At 53.6% G+C, this 15,328-nt stretch overlaps 1 protein-coding gene across 1 annotated transcript in view; it reads left to right on the forward strand.

The window, feature by feature from the left end:
- Positions 1-15,328, forward strand: part of CALN1 (calneuron 1) — a 120,041-nt gene that overhangs the window by 56,380 nt on the left and 48,333 nt on the right. Inside the window, exon 3 of the mRNA XM_058817856.1 lies at positions 7,752-7,864. Coding sequence (XP_058673839.1) covers positions 7,752-7,864 — 113 coding nt within the window. The remainder of the gene's footprint in view (positions 1-7,751; positions 7,865-15,328) is intronic.

Here is a 15,328-nt window from a genome sequence, read left to right on the forward strand (position 1 = left end):
CAGTCTGGCTCCAGAGGTGTCCCAGCCCTGCAGCAGCTCTGTGCTCTCCTGAATTCCCTCCCACAGACCCACATCCTCCCTGGCAGTGGGGGCAGCTGTTCCTCTCCTCCCAGAAGTCACTGGAGCTGTCTATAATTAAAACTCTTTTCCAAGGCCAAAGTTTTGTGCCAGACTTCCCCTGATTGATCTGTAATTAGGGAGAAATTCTCTGCCTCGTGCTGGGCGAGGGGTCAGGCTGCTGAGGAGGCTCTGACCTCCCAATCTCTGAAACCGAACGCCTTGTCTGGGAAATCTCCTGAGGCTGGAGCTGTTCCGGCTCATCCTGTGCCTCACCCCAGGGCACAGCCGTGCCCAGCCCGTGCCAGCCCAGCCAGGCTGAGCTGGGCACGGCAATGACCCAGCCCGGGCCGGCCAGCACCGCAGGGAGCTGCTGGAGAATAAAAATAAACAGCATTGTGTGCTCGGGGCCCCGAGCTGCAAACCCAGCTCATTAACTTTAAATATCTCACCTCGCTGCTCGCTGGAGGTCACGCTCGGCAGGAGCAGCGCGGCGCTCATCAGCTCCCAGCGCACATCCTCATCCTCATCCTCATCCTCACCCCGGCCCGGGCCACGCAGGGAACTTCCAGGGACCTGATTATCCTGAGAATGGCCAGAGAAAGGCTCATTCAGGGAGCAATCAGTGAGCATTATCCAACCAATTCGATATACAAGGCTCTGAAAACCCGGGCGAAGTCCGTTCTGCCCGGGGGTGGAGGTGATGAAATTCAGGAATATTTTCCCCCTCTCATTTCCCTTCTCCCCCTCTCTCATTTTCCTTTCCCCTCTCTCATTTCCAGGAACGTTTCCCCCCTCTCATTTCCAGGCATCTTTTCCCCCTCTCATTTTCCTTTCCCCCCCTCTCATTTCCTTTCTCCCTCCCTCATTTTCATTTTCCCTCCTCTCATTTCCCTTTTTCCCCCTCTCATTTCCAGGCATCTTTCCCCATTCTCATTTTCCTTCCCCCCCTCTCATTTCCCTTTCCCCCTCTCTTTTCCAGAAATGTTTTCCCCCTCTCATTCCCTTTTCACCTTCTCATTTCCCTTCTCCCTCTCTCATTTCCAGAAATGTTTTCCCCCCTCTCATTTTCCTTTATCCCTCTCATTTCCCTTTTTCCTCTCTCATTTCCCTTTCCCCCCTCTCACTTCTCTTTCACCCTCTCTCATTTCCAGAAATGTTTTCTCCCTCTCATTTTCCCTTTTCCCCTTCTCATTTCCCTTCTCCCCCTCTCATTTTCCTTTCCCCCCTCTCATTTCCCTTCTCCTCCTCTCATTTCCCTTTCTCCCCCTCTCATTTCCCTTTCCCCTTCTCATTTCCCTTCTCCCCCTCTCATTTCCCTTTCTCCCCCTCTCATTTCCCTTTCTCCCCCTCTCATTTCCCTTCTCCCCCTCTCATTTCCCTTTCTCCCCCTCTCATTTCCCTTTCTCCCCCTCTCATTTCCCTTCTCCCCCTCTCATTTTCCTTTCCTCCCTCTCATTTCCTTTCCCCCCTCTCATTTCCAGCCATGTTTTCCCCCTCCACTTCTCCTCTCCAGCTCTTTCTCCAGATTTAATTCCACCCTCCAAGGCAGTGGCTGGGACAGGAGATGTTTGTAGAGTCAGGGGTCTCTCCTGAGGGCTGAGGGTGGGACAATCCCATGGGAATGGGGTGGGATGGGGTCACCTCTGCTCCTCTGAGCATTCCCTTTTTCCCTCAAAGCTCAGGCAGGAGTTCCCAGGAGCTGCTGCTGCTCCCTGGGATGAGGGGATTTGGACCCTGCTCTCCCTGCCTGGCATTTCCAGCCTGGGCAGATTTCTGAGGGTGGATCCTGTGGGATCAGGACCAGGGGAGGTGGGATGGGCTCAGGGGGTGGTTTGGGTGCAGCTGGGGCTGTTTGGGGCTGCTGGTGCCCTGGCAAGATGACTGCACAGCTCTGGCTCTGGCTCCTGCTGCCCATCCCAGCAGATCCGGCTTCCCCTGCTCCCTGTAGTGAAGGGCTGAGGCAAGATGAAATCCTTTGTCTGAGCTCACAGCTTAGGGAGAGGGTGGGAATTCTCTGTGCTCAGCTCTCACAAACCAGTGCAGAACCAGCAGAACCAGCAGGAGCAGCTGGTGCCACCTGGAACCTCTCGATTCTGGGGATGTGGGATCAGAACCTGGAGGAGAATTGGTGTTGAAAGGACGTGGCTTAGGGAGTAAATCCCCTTTCCAAAGGGCTGCAGGCTCTTTCATCTCCCCTGAGATGGTGTCCAACCCCCAGTCTGCTCCCTGGAGGGCAGTGGTGCTTTTCCAGCCCCCTCCAGGTGTTCAGTCATTGATGATTTTCTTTTTCCTGTGTCCCATCTCCTCTGCACAGCTCCTGACAGGAGGGCACAGCCGGGGGGTCGGGCTGTGCTCCAGGGAACAGGGACAGGAGCAGAGGGAACGGCCTCAGGCGGGGCCAGGGGAGCCTCAGAGGGTATTTTGGAAACATTTCTTTACTGGAAGGATGGTCACACATTCCTGGAAATGTTCAAAAACTGTGTGGATGTGTTCACTTCCATTTCTTCACTGGAAGGGTGGTCAGGCATCCCTGGAAATGTTCAGAAACTGTGTGGATGTGGCTCTTGGGGACAGGGGTCACTGGTGGCCTTGGCAGTGCTGCAGGAAGGTTGGACTTGGTGATCCTGGAGGTCAGTTCCAACCTCAATGATTCCATGATTTTGTGGTCCCACAGGTTTATTTAGGAGGCCCAATGGACATTTTGCAGAGGTGTAGACATGCCTTTCTTGAGTCACTCAGGTCCAAAGCAAATCTCCCTGGGCTGCAAGGTCTGGAAAACCCCTGAATTCCCAGCTCCTCACTGCTCTTTGCTGCTGCTCCATCATCCCTGATGCCCTTGGAATCAAAGAGCCCCAGCAGTCTGGGGTGGAAGGGTCCTTAGAGATGATCCAGCACCAGCCCTGCCATCTCCACACTGGGCACAAGGGTGTTGGATGTGCCATGGGAGCCCAGGATTCCCTGCTGGAGCTCTGTGGAGCTCTGGAAGTGGCCAGACTGAGCTCACACATGGCAAATGTTGATGCTGGGGCTCCTCACGCTGGAATTATCCCCAGACTCTCTCTGCACCCCATGGACGAGCAGTGAGGGGGAGATTTGGTGAGTCCCTGCTGGCCACACGAGGTCTGTAGCACTGGAAAGGTTCCCAGAGAACCCAGAGGTGTTGCTTGGTGCCTTCAGCATCCTCTTCCCACGATGGGACAACGAGCCAGGCTCACCAGTGCCATGCCTTGTTATTGTCACACTTCCCTGGTTCCTGCAGGGAGCAAAGGTCTGTGGGCACCTGGAGCTCTTCTCACCCAGCTGAGGGCCTGGGGATGATGAGCTGATCTGATTTGGCTCTGCTGGGGTGGCCAGAGAGGTTCTGAGTCATTGTTTGAGTCATGAGGCTCAGCCTCGGCGCTGGTGCCCCCGGGTGACTCGGTGACATTAATGCCAGGATTAACACGGAGCTTTACAGGGGAGGAGAATGTGAGGGCACTGCTGGGAGGGAATCAAGGAGAGTTTTAGGTGGCTTTAAACCAGTGCTTGAGCTCAGCTCTGGTGTTCTGCAAAGATCACCCACACAGGCAGTGACCCATCCCTTGGCCCAAGGACCTCAGGGATGGGGTGGAATCCTGAGGGATGGGCCTGGAGCCCCTCTGTGCTCACCCCCTTTGCCACCTGCCAGCCTGCCCTGTTCCAGCAGCTCCTCAACCCCATTCCCAGGGTTTCCCTGTTCCAGCAGCCCCTCAGCCCCATTCCCAGGGTTTCCCTATCCCAATAGACCCCTCACCACCATTCCCAGGGTTTCCATGTCCCAGCAGCCCCTCACCCCCATTCCCAGGGTTTTCTTGTCCCAATAGACCCCTCAGCCCCATTCCCAGGGTTTCCATGTCCCAATAGACCCCTCAGCCCCATTCCCAGGGTTTCCATGTCCCAATAGACCCCTCACCACCATTCCCAGGGTTTCCATGTCCCAGCAGCCCCTCACCCCCATTCCCAGGGTTTCCTTGTCCCAATAGACCCCTCAGCCCCATTCCAAGGGTTTCCCTGTCCCAGCAGACCCCACCCCAATGTGCCCCTAGCTTTCCCTGCCTTCCCAGTTTGTAAATAAGCTCTGGAAATGTGTGAGTGCCTTGGAATCATGGAATCATGAAGCTGGAAAGGAGCTCTGAAACCCTCAGGTGCAGCCATTAACCCATCGCTGCCCGGTCCCCATGGAACCATTTCCCTTCCTCAGTCAGGGAGCTCAGCCCAGTGGGGTTTATAAATCTGTGTTTGTGCCAGGGAACAGGGACAGGAGGGAGCTGTCCCGGGCCAGGGAGCACATCCTGCTCGCCCTGGCTGCAGCTGTCCTGCTGTGCCCCTCCAGCCTTCCCAGGGGTTCTCATCCTGTGGGATGAACTGTGCTCAGGCCTCAGTGGGAGCCTGGAGGCAGAGGAGGGGAGGATGTGACCAGCACACATCTCACAGGGGGACTGGGGTCCTGTGAGCACTGCTGGGGTCAGGGATTTTGGGAAAACAGGCAGCACACCAGCTCCCACTCAGCCTTTTTCTCTTTTGTCCCCATCCTTAAACCAACTGCGAGTTAATTTGTGGATAATCCACACATGGCTCAGAATCCCAAGGACCCTGGGGAGAGCAGCACATCTGCAGCACAGGAATGGGAGGGTTGCATTTGATTCCTGTGCTGGTGGGCGCCGTGGGGAGGAGCAGGAGGATGAGCTGGGCAGCTCCTGCCTGTGCCAAACCCAAATTCCACACTGTGCTCCCAGGATGGGATGTGAAAACCGGGCTGTGGTGGTGCTCAGGCTGTGCAGAGCAGCCCCGTGCAGGTTTTAGTGTTGGTTTTTATAACATTTCTCTCGTGGCTGTCAAAAGGAATTTTCAGACAAACCCGTGATTTCTCTCTGTTGATGAAATGATGCTGCAGTCTCCTGAGGTGCTGATGGCAGGGAAGGTTTGTTTTCTGCAGCTTCACATGAATGTTAAAGGGATATTTCTACCAGGCAAAAGTGGGGTGTAGCTGCCTTGCTAGTTAAGAGTTTTAATTGAAAAAGCAGTCAATAAGGGGATAATGCATTTTTCAACGGCATCTTTCTTTGGAGGCTGTGGAAGATGCTCTCATTAAGCTGACAATTAAAGCCTCTGAAGTTAGTGATGATCCCTGGCAGAGGCAGAGGGAAGTCACGAGCGAGGGGCTGCCCAAAGTCTTGCACAAAGTCAGAGCCCAGCAGTCCTTTTCTCTGGAATCACGTGTGGGACCGAGTCCTGCGTGTCCTCTGAGGGTGGAGTGACATTGGAGAGACCCGAACCGAGTAACTCCGTGCTCGGGGTCACACGGGCACAGGCCAAATGAATGCGGGGGCAGGTACCGGCACCTCTTTAAAATGCAAATTGTTTTCTTGCTAATCTGGCTAATTTAAAGAAATTAGCATCCCAAAGCATCCCGATTTGCATCCCAGCGCACGGATTCGCTGCTGTCGGTGTCATCGGTGTAAATCACCGGGAGCCGCTGTCACCTTGTTCCCTTCCCCAGCGATCCGGCCGGGAAGGGAACATGCCGGGACCGATCCACCCGAGGGGCGCCGGAGGAACGCGTTTCCCCCTGCCCAGAAATGTTTTACAGAATGGCTCTCCAGGGGATGCGCTGCCCACCCCTTACCTCAATATGCCAGCCCAGAAACGAGCTCGGTCCTGCAGAGCTCCGCAGCTGGGAGCGGCTTTAGCAGCGGGACCATGAGCGGATCCCTCCCATTGTACAGCATCCCTTGCAGAGCCTCACCCCAGAATATTCCCTCCCAGAAATCCCAGATCTCCTGGAGCCCGGAGATCCAAACTCGGCCCAGGGAGTGCTCGTGCTGTGCTGGTTTTGGGCTCGGGCTGTGCTGGTTTTGGGCTCAGTTTGCGCCGGTTTTGGGCCCGGGCTGTGCCGGTTTTGTGCCCGAGCTCAAAGCCAGCCCGGGCTGTGCCGGTTTTGTGCCCGAGCCCAAAGCCAGCCCGGGCTGTGCCGGTTTTGTGGCCGGGCTGTGCCGGTTTTGTGCCCGAGCCCAAACCAGCCCGGGCTGTGCCGGTTTTGTGCTCAGGCTGTGATTTTTCCCACGGCGTTTGTGCCAAGATAAGGGCACGGGAAATCGCGATCAGCTGCGCGGCTGCTCAGATCGGCACACGGGAGTGTGATACGAGGCACAAATGTGATTGATAAGAAGTTCAGATGTGATTGATAAAAAGCATAGATGTGATTGATAAGAAGCGCAGGTGTGATAAGTGCAGATGTGGTTGATAAGAAGCACAGATAGGATTGATGAGAAGCACAGATGTGATTGATAAGAAGCACAGGTGCACGGGTGTGATAAGAAGCACAGATATGATAAGAAGCACAGATGTGATTGATTAGAAGCACAGATGCACAGGTGTGATAAGAAGCACAGGTAGCAGCGGTGGCAGGGCTGGCACACGGCACTGCCACGGGCACTGCCGGTGTTTCAGTCGTGGCCCTGGCATTGATCTGCTGGAGCCTCACGGTCTGAGACACTTCTCACACCTGGGGACTGAGCAGCAGCAGCTCCAGGGAGGGCTGGATGTGGTCACTTCCCCGTGAATGGGAGTAAAACACACCCCCCACAAATCCTACCAGTGCAGGGAGCAGCTTTGATTTACCCAGCCCATCAGTTCATTAACATGGAGGAGGAGATGTCTGTGGCCTGATCGATGAAGGAGATTTTCCACAAGATTAGGTTAAGCATTCTCAGGAGATCTGGGCATTGAACTGCTCAGACAGACAGGGATTTTAAAGATCTTTCAGCAGATAGGAATATCCCTTTATTTTGTGGAGGGAAAAGTGACATTTGGTACAAAACTCCCTCCAAACAGCCCCGTGCCTTGTTCAGAGCAGAAGCCACACTCAGCACTGCACCAGCTCAGCTCATTAGTGGCAGGACCTGTCACCTGTCCCTGCTGGTGGCACTGAGGCTGTGCCTGCACTGCCTGCTCTGCATGCCAGGCACACACGGATGCTGCTGGCAAGCTGGGCTGAAAAACCTGCTGGATCTGCAATGGCCTGGCCCCTGCTCTGGATCTGCAATAGCCTGGCTCTTGCTCTGCCTGCTGGATCTGCAATGGCCTGGCCCCTGCTCTCCCTCTCCCTCTCCCTCCCTCTGGAGCCTGGGTCTGGCCTTGTAAATCATGTGCAGAACCTGAGAGGGAGAGCCCTGGCTGTGCTGCTGGCTCCTGTCGTCCTGCCAAAATGGCTTTTTGGGAGCTGCCTCTGGACTGTCTGGAACTGGGGAATGACCTGCTCCCCTCAGTGCACGGCCTGATTCTGTCCTTGGGGCCATCTGGGACATAACAGGGGTCATTCCCTGGCACAGCAAAGGATCTGGGTCTGTGGGCACAAGGAAGCTTCTGTGGAGGTTTCCCAGGGTGTGGGGATCCTGATGTGCAGCAAGTCCAGAGGGGCATGTTGGGTGTGAAAGGGTAATTCATTTATAATAATGAGGGTGGTGAGACCCTGGCACAGATTTCCAGAGCAGCTGTGGCTGCCCCTGGATCCCTGGCAATGCCCAAGGCCAGGCTGGAGGGCCTTGGAGCACCCTGGGATAGTGGAAGGTGTCCCTATTCACATCAGGCTGCACTACATGGCCTCTAAAAGTCTCTTCCAAACCAACCTTCTCTCTGATTTCTGAGTCTCTGATCTTTTCTTCTCATTCCAGGGGATGGCCAGGTGGATTTTGATGAATTTATGACCATTCTAGGACCTAAGCTGGTGTCGTCGGAGGGCAGGGATGGCTTCCTGGGGAACACAATAGACAGCATATTCTGGCAGGTAAGTCAGCATTGCTTGAATTGTAGCTTCAGGCAGCTCTCAGCAGCTTCCAGAGTGGATTTGTTGAGGAGCACAGCATGTTTTACTGAGTGGGAATGACTGTGGAAAGGGTGTTGAGGTCCATCATGCTGGGGGCTGTGGGACAACATCCCATGTTGGGGGAGAGAATTGTGTCCAGCCAAGCCCTGTGTTCCTGTGGATGGATGCAGCTGGACACAGCAGCACCCCAAGACTCATGCAGCACCTTTGGGACCCTGGGATTCACTTCTGGAAGGAAAAGCAATTTTCTCGAGCAATCTTTTGAGTTGGGAACCTTGAAGCCACCCAGCTGCTCCCAGAAGTGTGTCCCTGTCCAGTGTCCCTTGGCTGTGGCAGGGGTTGTTCCACACAGAGGTGTCTTAGTTTAGAAAGACAGGAGTCTGCTGAGGAAGGCAGGAACCTCCCCTGAGATGGAGAATGTAAACTCTCCCCACCCCTCCCAATTGCTATAAATTTTAAATTAAGGAGCTCTCAGGCAAAAAATATGGGAGCAGGAAATAACAGTTCTTTAATAGGGAAAGGAAAAAAAATAAATGGATAAAATAAACAACGCAGTACACTAGAACAACACTGACAGAGTCAGAACCCAACCTGACACCCTGTGGGTCAGGCTGTTGGCAGCAGTCCCATTGGAATTGTGGCTCAGCCCTCCTGCAGTGTCAGGGGTGGTTCTGCTGGAGCAGGGATCCTGCAGAGAAGGATGGATTCTTCCTCTGAAGATCCAGTGGGAGAAGAGGCAGCTGCTGTTCCTCTGGGGAATCCAGTGGAGAAGCCGTGCTGGTGTCTCAAAACCTCTGGATTGTAGCTGGGTAGGAATGCTTGGCTCCTCCCTCTGGGCTCACGTCTCCCAATGGGATGCTGTAGTTCTTATCAGCCATGCAGGGACATTCAGTAGCTGTTATCAGCAGATGTCCCCTCCAGAGGAAGGTGTAAATGTGGTCACTCAAAGAGAGAGATAAGGCAAACTGCCCACTTGACAAAGGTAATCTGCCACACAGATGCTAATGGAAAACATATTGCATTGCAATCTGGAACAGGAGGGAATGTGCTGGGCAGGTCAGGTCCCACTGGGATTTCTGCTGAATTTAGGGATGAGCACTCTGTATTGTGCTAGAGAAAGTTTTGCCCCAGGTGCTGCCCTGGGGTGGTTTGGTCCTGCTGGACCCAGGCACTGGAAGGACACAGATCCAGCACTGGGAGCTGCTTTTTGCCTGCCCTGCAGTGAGACTTTAAACAGAGCTGGAGCTTCCAGGAAAAGCAGTCCAGGCTGTTATGGCAGGATCAAAAATTCTCCAAAACACAGAGCTGCACGTTTGCTGCCAATGGTTCAAATGTGTGGCTTCCTGTGGGATTCCAGCTCCTTTCACTGACCATCCCACAAACCTGGCCTGCTGAGAAACTTTGGCTGTTCTCAAGTTTAATGAAGCAAAAGAGCCAAAGCTGGAAATGAGATTTTCTGCCTTCTTTTACAACCCTCCAGCCCTGTCCAGACTGAATTGGGTGGAGCTTTGGAAGAGAATTTTAAAAGGCTTTTAAAAACTTGTTCCTGGCCTTCTGGCATGGGACAGGAATAACCCTGAAAATCCTGTTCTGGATTCCAGGATTTGATTGTCAAAGCAGGAGTTTGGTGCTGGTGAAGCCCCCATGGTTTGTGATGCATCTGGGGGGAGTAAATGGCACCAGGAGGTGTAGGACTGGGTGCCAGGGATGTTTAGGTGCCTCCATTGCTTCTTGTGAGCTTCATCCCAGGCTGGGAGCGAGAGGAGGGAGCCCCATCCCATCCCATGGAGCTGTTGGCACCTTCCAGAATTCCAGCCCCTCAGGAGCTGCTCAAGAAGCAAAAATCCTGGTGGGAAAATCAGGTTTGTGAGCTGAGCTCTTGGATGGGGAGCAGAGAAGTCTGGAGCCTTGCTGAGAATTCTGCTCACAGTTTAACCCACTGCTTTTAGTGACACTCCCACCTCTGCAAATGCCTGGAATGAGGCTGGGAGACGGGATTGTGCCTGGATTTAGGGCAGTGGGTTCCTGGGATCAGCTTCCATAGGGACATGGCTCTGGTGCCTCCCTGGCTGTGATGGGACAGGGAAAAGGGAGCAGAGGCTCCAGGTGGGAGCCCTGGGTGGGCAGGGAACAGCCTCAGGGGCTCCTTCAGGCAGCAAAGCTCTGACTGAGTTCCACCAGTGCTCCATGGCGTTGGAGAACAGCAGTTATGGGCTTTACCACCTCTTTACTCAGCACTTCCCTGGATTTCTGAGCCCTTGAAGAGCTCTGATTGCTTTTCCTCTGGGGTTGGAGTACAATATCTCTGCAGCTTTTTCCCGAAGACAAAGCAAGGAAAAATCATGGAAATGTCATTCAGGGAACAGGTTCTCTTTGCCCATTGCTCCCTGGCTTTACCAATCCCTCTGCAGGGCCATCAGTCACCTCATCCCTGAGCATTTCTGCCTCTGCAGCATCTCCAGTGGGACCCCTGATGGGAAGCCAAGCTTTTGTGGGAGCCAGGGCTTGGCCGTGCTCCCCATTTCCCCTGATGTGCAATTTCCACATTTTCTGGAGTGAGTGGCTGGGGCTGAGCCCGGGTTGCTGACAGAGCCCTTCAGCCCTGCAGCACTCCCAAGGAAGGATTTTAAGGAGGGAATGGTGCCCACAAGGCTGTGCCCACACCCAGGGCTGGGGGACAAGGATGGGACAAAAGGGACACCTGGCTGAGCAGTGCCACCATGAAACCTCACCCCAAAGCTTCTTCAATCAGTCCCATAGGAGAGAGGAGCCATGTGGGCATCCCAAAAGTGCCTTCCCCTCTCCATCCCAGCAGCTGCCCTCCAGCCCTCCCCACTCTGGGATGTCTTTGTCAGCTCATTTCTAAGGGCAAAGACCTCCAGGCTCCAGGGTTAAACACTTCCTTGGGGATGGAATGTGGAGGAGTGGGACAGTGTTCACAGGGGTCCAAGGATGAAGGAAGAGATGAGGATCTGACTCCATGTTTCAGAAGGCTGATTTATTGTTTTATGATATATATTATATTAAAACTATACTAAAAGAATAGAAGAAAGGATTTCATCAGAAGGCTGGCTAAGAATAGAATAGGAAAGAATGATAACAAAAGCTGGTGGCTCGGACTCTCTGTCCAAGTCAGCTGACTGTGATTGGCCATTAATTAGAAACATCCAACATGGGCCAATCACAGATGCACCTGTTGCATTCCACAGCAGCAGATAATCAATATTTACATTTTGATCTTGAGGCCTCTCAGCTTCTCAGGAGGAAAACTCCTAAGGAAAGGATTTTTCATAAAAGATGTCTGTGACAGAGGAGCACCAGGCTCTGGGGCCCAGAGAGAATAACAGCCCTGGATGAGAGGTTTTGAATGGAAGGAACCTCTCTGGGGTGGCTGAAATGCTTTGGGAGGTCAGGACAAGTGGCATTGTTAAACAACAGAGCTGCATCTGCATTGGGGAAATTCTGTGCCCACAGCACTGATAAGGTGATTTGGAAAAGCCAAATTATCAAGTACACTTTGTACCTGACCAGCTGAGCGCCAAAGTGCTGCCTGATTGATTTTCCCCTTTTTCCCTTTGCTGTGTGTACACGGAGGCTGCAGGGAGCTTCAGGCAGGATATCTGGGGCTTTGTGTGGCATCAGGGGACAGGGGAGGCTGCAGGGAATTTAGGAGGAAATCTGGGGCTTTGTGTGGCATGAGGGGACAGGGCTGGATCATCCCCTCAGCCACGGTGCCCATGCATGCCATCAGGAGCAGCCTGGGCATTTGGGGATAAACAAAGCTGCTTTGCAGGAGCAGCAGAATTCCAATGGGGAGATGCTGCCCAGAGCTCTCATTTCTCACTGCTGGGATGTCCCTGCAGGTTTGGGGAGGTAGGTCCTGTGTGATAATATACTTGTGGGCAATTTTAGAAGGAAATTCAGACAGGACCTCTGAGCTGGTTTTGATGATGAGGTTTATTTTCTTATCTTCTACATGAGCAGGAAGGGTGAGTTCAGCTCACATCTTCATTGCACGGTTCACAAGGTCACAAGACTCTTAGTTGCAAGACTTTTTAAGGAGTTATTGACCAATAAAACACTGCCAACAAGGATATTTATGTTTTTGACCCAATCCTTAAATATTTTATCTAATGGACCCATGCTACAGGGTAAGCTTTCTTAGCCAATCATGTTATGACACACAAACCTACAGTGCTGCATGCTAAACTCCTTCTTTACCTCTCTGTAACTACTTTTATTTTTTTCTATATCTTAAACTCTGAAACTCTAAACTTTCCTCTACTTAGCTTAACGTGTCTCTGCTTTAAACTATAAATCCACATTCTCACTTCCAGCACCTAAGTTTGGAAGCCTTTTCCAAGGTCTCAAATCAAATCCTGTGTTTAATCCTAAATTTTGGATTACAGGCCCAAAGTTCTGAGAGTTCCCTGCATTTCATATTCCACCAGTCCTGCACAGGGAACAGCTCAGCAGCTGTTTGTGCTCTCTGGGTTTGGGGGAACCTTTTCCTTTCTCCAGGCTCTCACAGGCTTTTGCTAGGGGGAGGGATAGCCTGGGGTTTGTGATCCTTGATGGGTGAGGAGGAATGCCAAAAATCCAACAGCACCCCTGTGCGAGGAGGGAGGGATGTGCAGGGACAGCAGGGACTGCAGGGATGGGCCAGGGACAGCAGGGAACAGGCCAGGGACAGCAGGGACAGGCAGGGATGGGCCAGGGACACCAGGGACAGGCAGGGACAGCAGGGACAGGCCAGGGACAGGCAGGGATGTGCAGAGACAGGCAGGGACAGCAGGGATGGGCCAGGGACATCAGGGACAGGCCAGGGACAGCAGAGACAGCAGGGACAGGCCAGGGATGTGCAGGGACAGCATGGACAGGCCAGGGACAACAGGGATGTGCAGAGACAGGCAGGGACAGCAGGGCCGGGCCAGGACAGGCCAGGGACAGCAGGGACAGGCCAGGGACAGCAGGGATGAGCCAGGGACAGGCAGGGATGTGCAGGGACAGCAGAGACAGGCAGGGACAGGCCATGGACAGGCAGGAACAGGGAGGGACAGCAGGGGCAGGCCAGGGGCAGCAGGAACTCCTGACTGAGCTGCACCCCCAGCACAGGCCCCAAAGGACACTTTGTTCCCTGGAAAACGGAGCAGGGCCCACATCCAGCTGTGAGGGTGCATTGGGGCTGGCTGGGGAGGAAATTCAGCAAGAGGAGGGGGGATCGGTGCTGGCTGGGGACACGGCTGGTCTGGGACACGGCTGGGCTGGGATGCGGAGGTTCCCCTCCGATCCCAGCCTCGAGGTTTCAGTTTTCCTGCTCTGCCCCTGCAGCTGGGAATGCAGGAGAGTCCCAGGGGACACATCGGGGCTCTCCTGATCTGGTCAATCAATGAGTGCCTTAATAGAGTGAAATGAAGGGGAAAATGTGATGGAATGGCCGTGGCACAGGGCAGGGCACGGAGGGAGAGGGAGGGAGGGAGTGAGGGAGCAGGAGATGAGGGAACAGGGAGTGAGGGAACAGGGTGAGGGACCAGGGGGTGAGGGGAAGGGAGTGAGGGGACAGGGGGTTGAGGGAACAGGGAGGGAGGGAGCGGGAATGAAGGAGAAAGGAGCGAGGGAGAGGGAGGGAACAGGGAATGAGGGAGAGGGAAAGAGGGAAGGGAGTGAGGGCGCAGGGGGTGAGGGAGAGGAGATGAGGAAGAGGGATGAGGGAAAGGGAATGAGGGAGCAGGGAGTGAGGGGCTGTGTTTGGGCTGTCTCTGAAGACAGTTTTTTCTTTATGGAGTTTCAGAGATAAACCTGCTGCAGTTGCTTCCCATGTGTGAGTTCCTCCTGCTGTCCCTGCAGAGGAGTTAATCTGATGATAGCAAATGAGCCTTGCTGCAGAGGAATCCTTTGTGTCTGTGTCCAATTTGATGTGGGAACAGCTCCAGGTGCCCCTCTGGGGTCAGCCCTTCCTCCCTCTCCTCCTCCCCCTCTGGGCAGGTGCAGGATGCTGTAAAACCACAGGATGGGACATTTTACATCTTGCAGCAGAATTTTTTTGCTGGTGCTGAGCTGCTCTGCTGCAAAAATCTCAATTCCTGGATTTCAGGGGCTGCTGTGTCAGCTTTTAAAAGAACCTCAAATCGACTGCTGGGGAGGAAGAGAGGTGAGAGATTGGGAAGGAATTCTTTATTCAGAGGGTGCTGAGGCCCTGGCACAGGGTGCCCAGAGCAGCTGTGGCTGCCCCTGGATCCCTGGCAGTGCCCAAGGCCGGGCTGGATAGGGTTTGCAGCAGCCTGGGATGGTGGAAGGTGTCCCTGCCCATGGCAGGGGGGAATGAGATGAGCTTTAAGGTCCATCCAAGCCAATCCATTCCACATGTCTGTGATTCACAAATCCTGTGCCCTCCCTCTGGGTGGCTGCTCTGGGGTTTAAATCAGGAAATGCAGCTGAAAGTTTGGGTGGAAATTGTATGGGTGACGACAAAGATGGAGAACTGTGGCTGGTCCATGGCACCAGGAACACCTCCCCAAATCCTCTTCCACCAAATGAGTGCTTCCCTCATTCTGGGCAGCACTTTTTGGTTGCTGAACCTGAGATATCTTCAAATGATTTCCATGGAAAAAATTCTGTACATTTAAAATATCCACCATTTCTTGGGTTTTCCCAGCTGGAAAAGTAAAGGACAGGTTGGAAACCTTGGCACTGATTATCCTGCAAAAGCACTGCAAAGTGAACTGGGAGCCAAGGCAGAAACCTTTCTTGGGCACCCAGCTTGGTCATTGTGTTCACCAGTGCCCCTGAGCTCAAGCATCCTGATCATATCCTAATTTCAGGAATTAGATCTCCTGTGACAGTTTCTCCTGCAGTTTAGGTCGTAGTTTCCTCATATCCATATTTAAAAGGTGAGATTTTCCATGGGGAGGTTGCAGGTGGCTGGCATGAAGTTCATCCCAAAAAACCTGGGACACTGCTTAGTGTCCTTTAGCTCATCCCAAATATCCTGGGACACTCACAGAGTGTCCCTTGGAGCTATCAGAGGGAAACAGCCACTTCAGCCTCAGGAAGGGATAAATTGTGCTTCAGAAGTGCCATTTTTACTGCCTTTGGTACAAAAAATGTGGAGGGAAGTGGCTCAGGTGGAGCTGTGTGCACTGGGGACAGCTAATTGTCACCTCATGGGTCCCAGCAAGGCTTTCAAGGCCTTTTTGGTGTAAGTTCCAGCCCTGTGGTGCTGTTTTCAGTGGAAGGGGAGCAGTTCTGCTGCCCCACTGAGCCTCCCTTTGCTGCCAGGACATTTTGGCCCTGCTGCTCTCTGTGGATTTGTGGCAGCACAGGGAGAGCTGAGCCTGTGCAGGGATGAATCCATCTCCAGACACTGCTCCCTGTGCCAAGGCCTGTGTCCAGATGTGCTGGCACAGCTGGAGCAGATGTGAGCAC

Source organism: Ammospiza caudacuta, chromosome 20 (assembly GCF_027887145.1).
Source record: "Ammospiza caudacuta isolate bAmmCau1 chromosome 20, bAmmCau1.pri, whole genome shotgun sequence".
NCBI lineage: Eukaryota > Metazoa > Chordata > Aves > Passeriformes > Passerellidae > Ammospiza > Ammospiza caudacuta.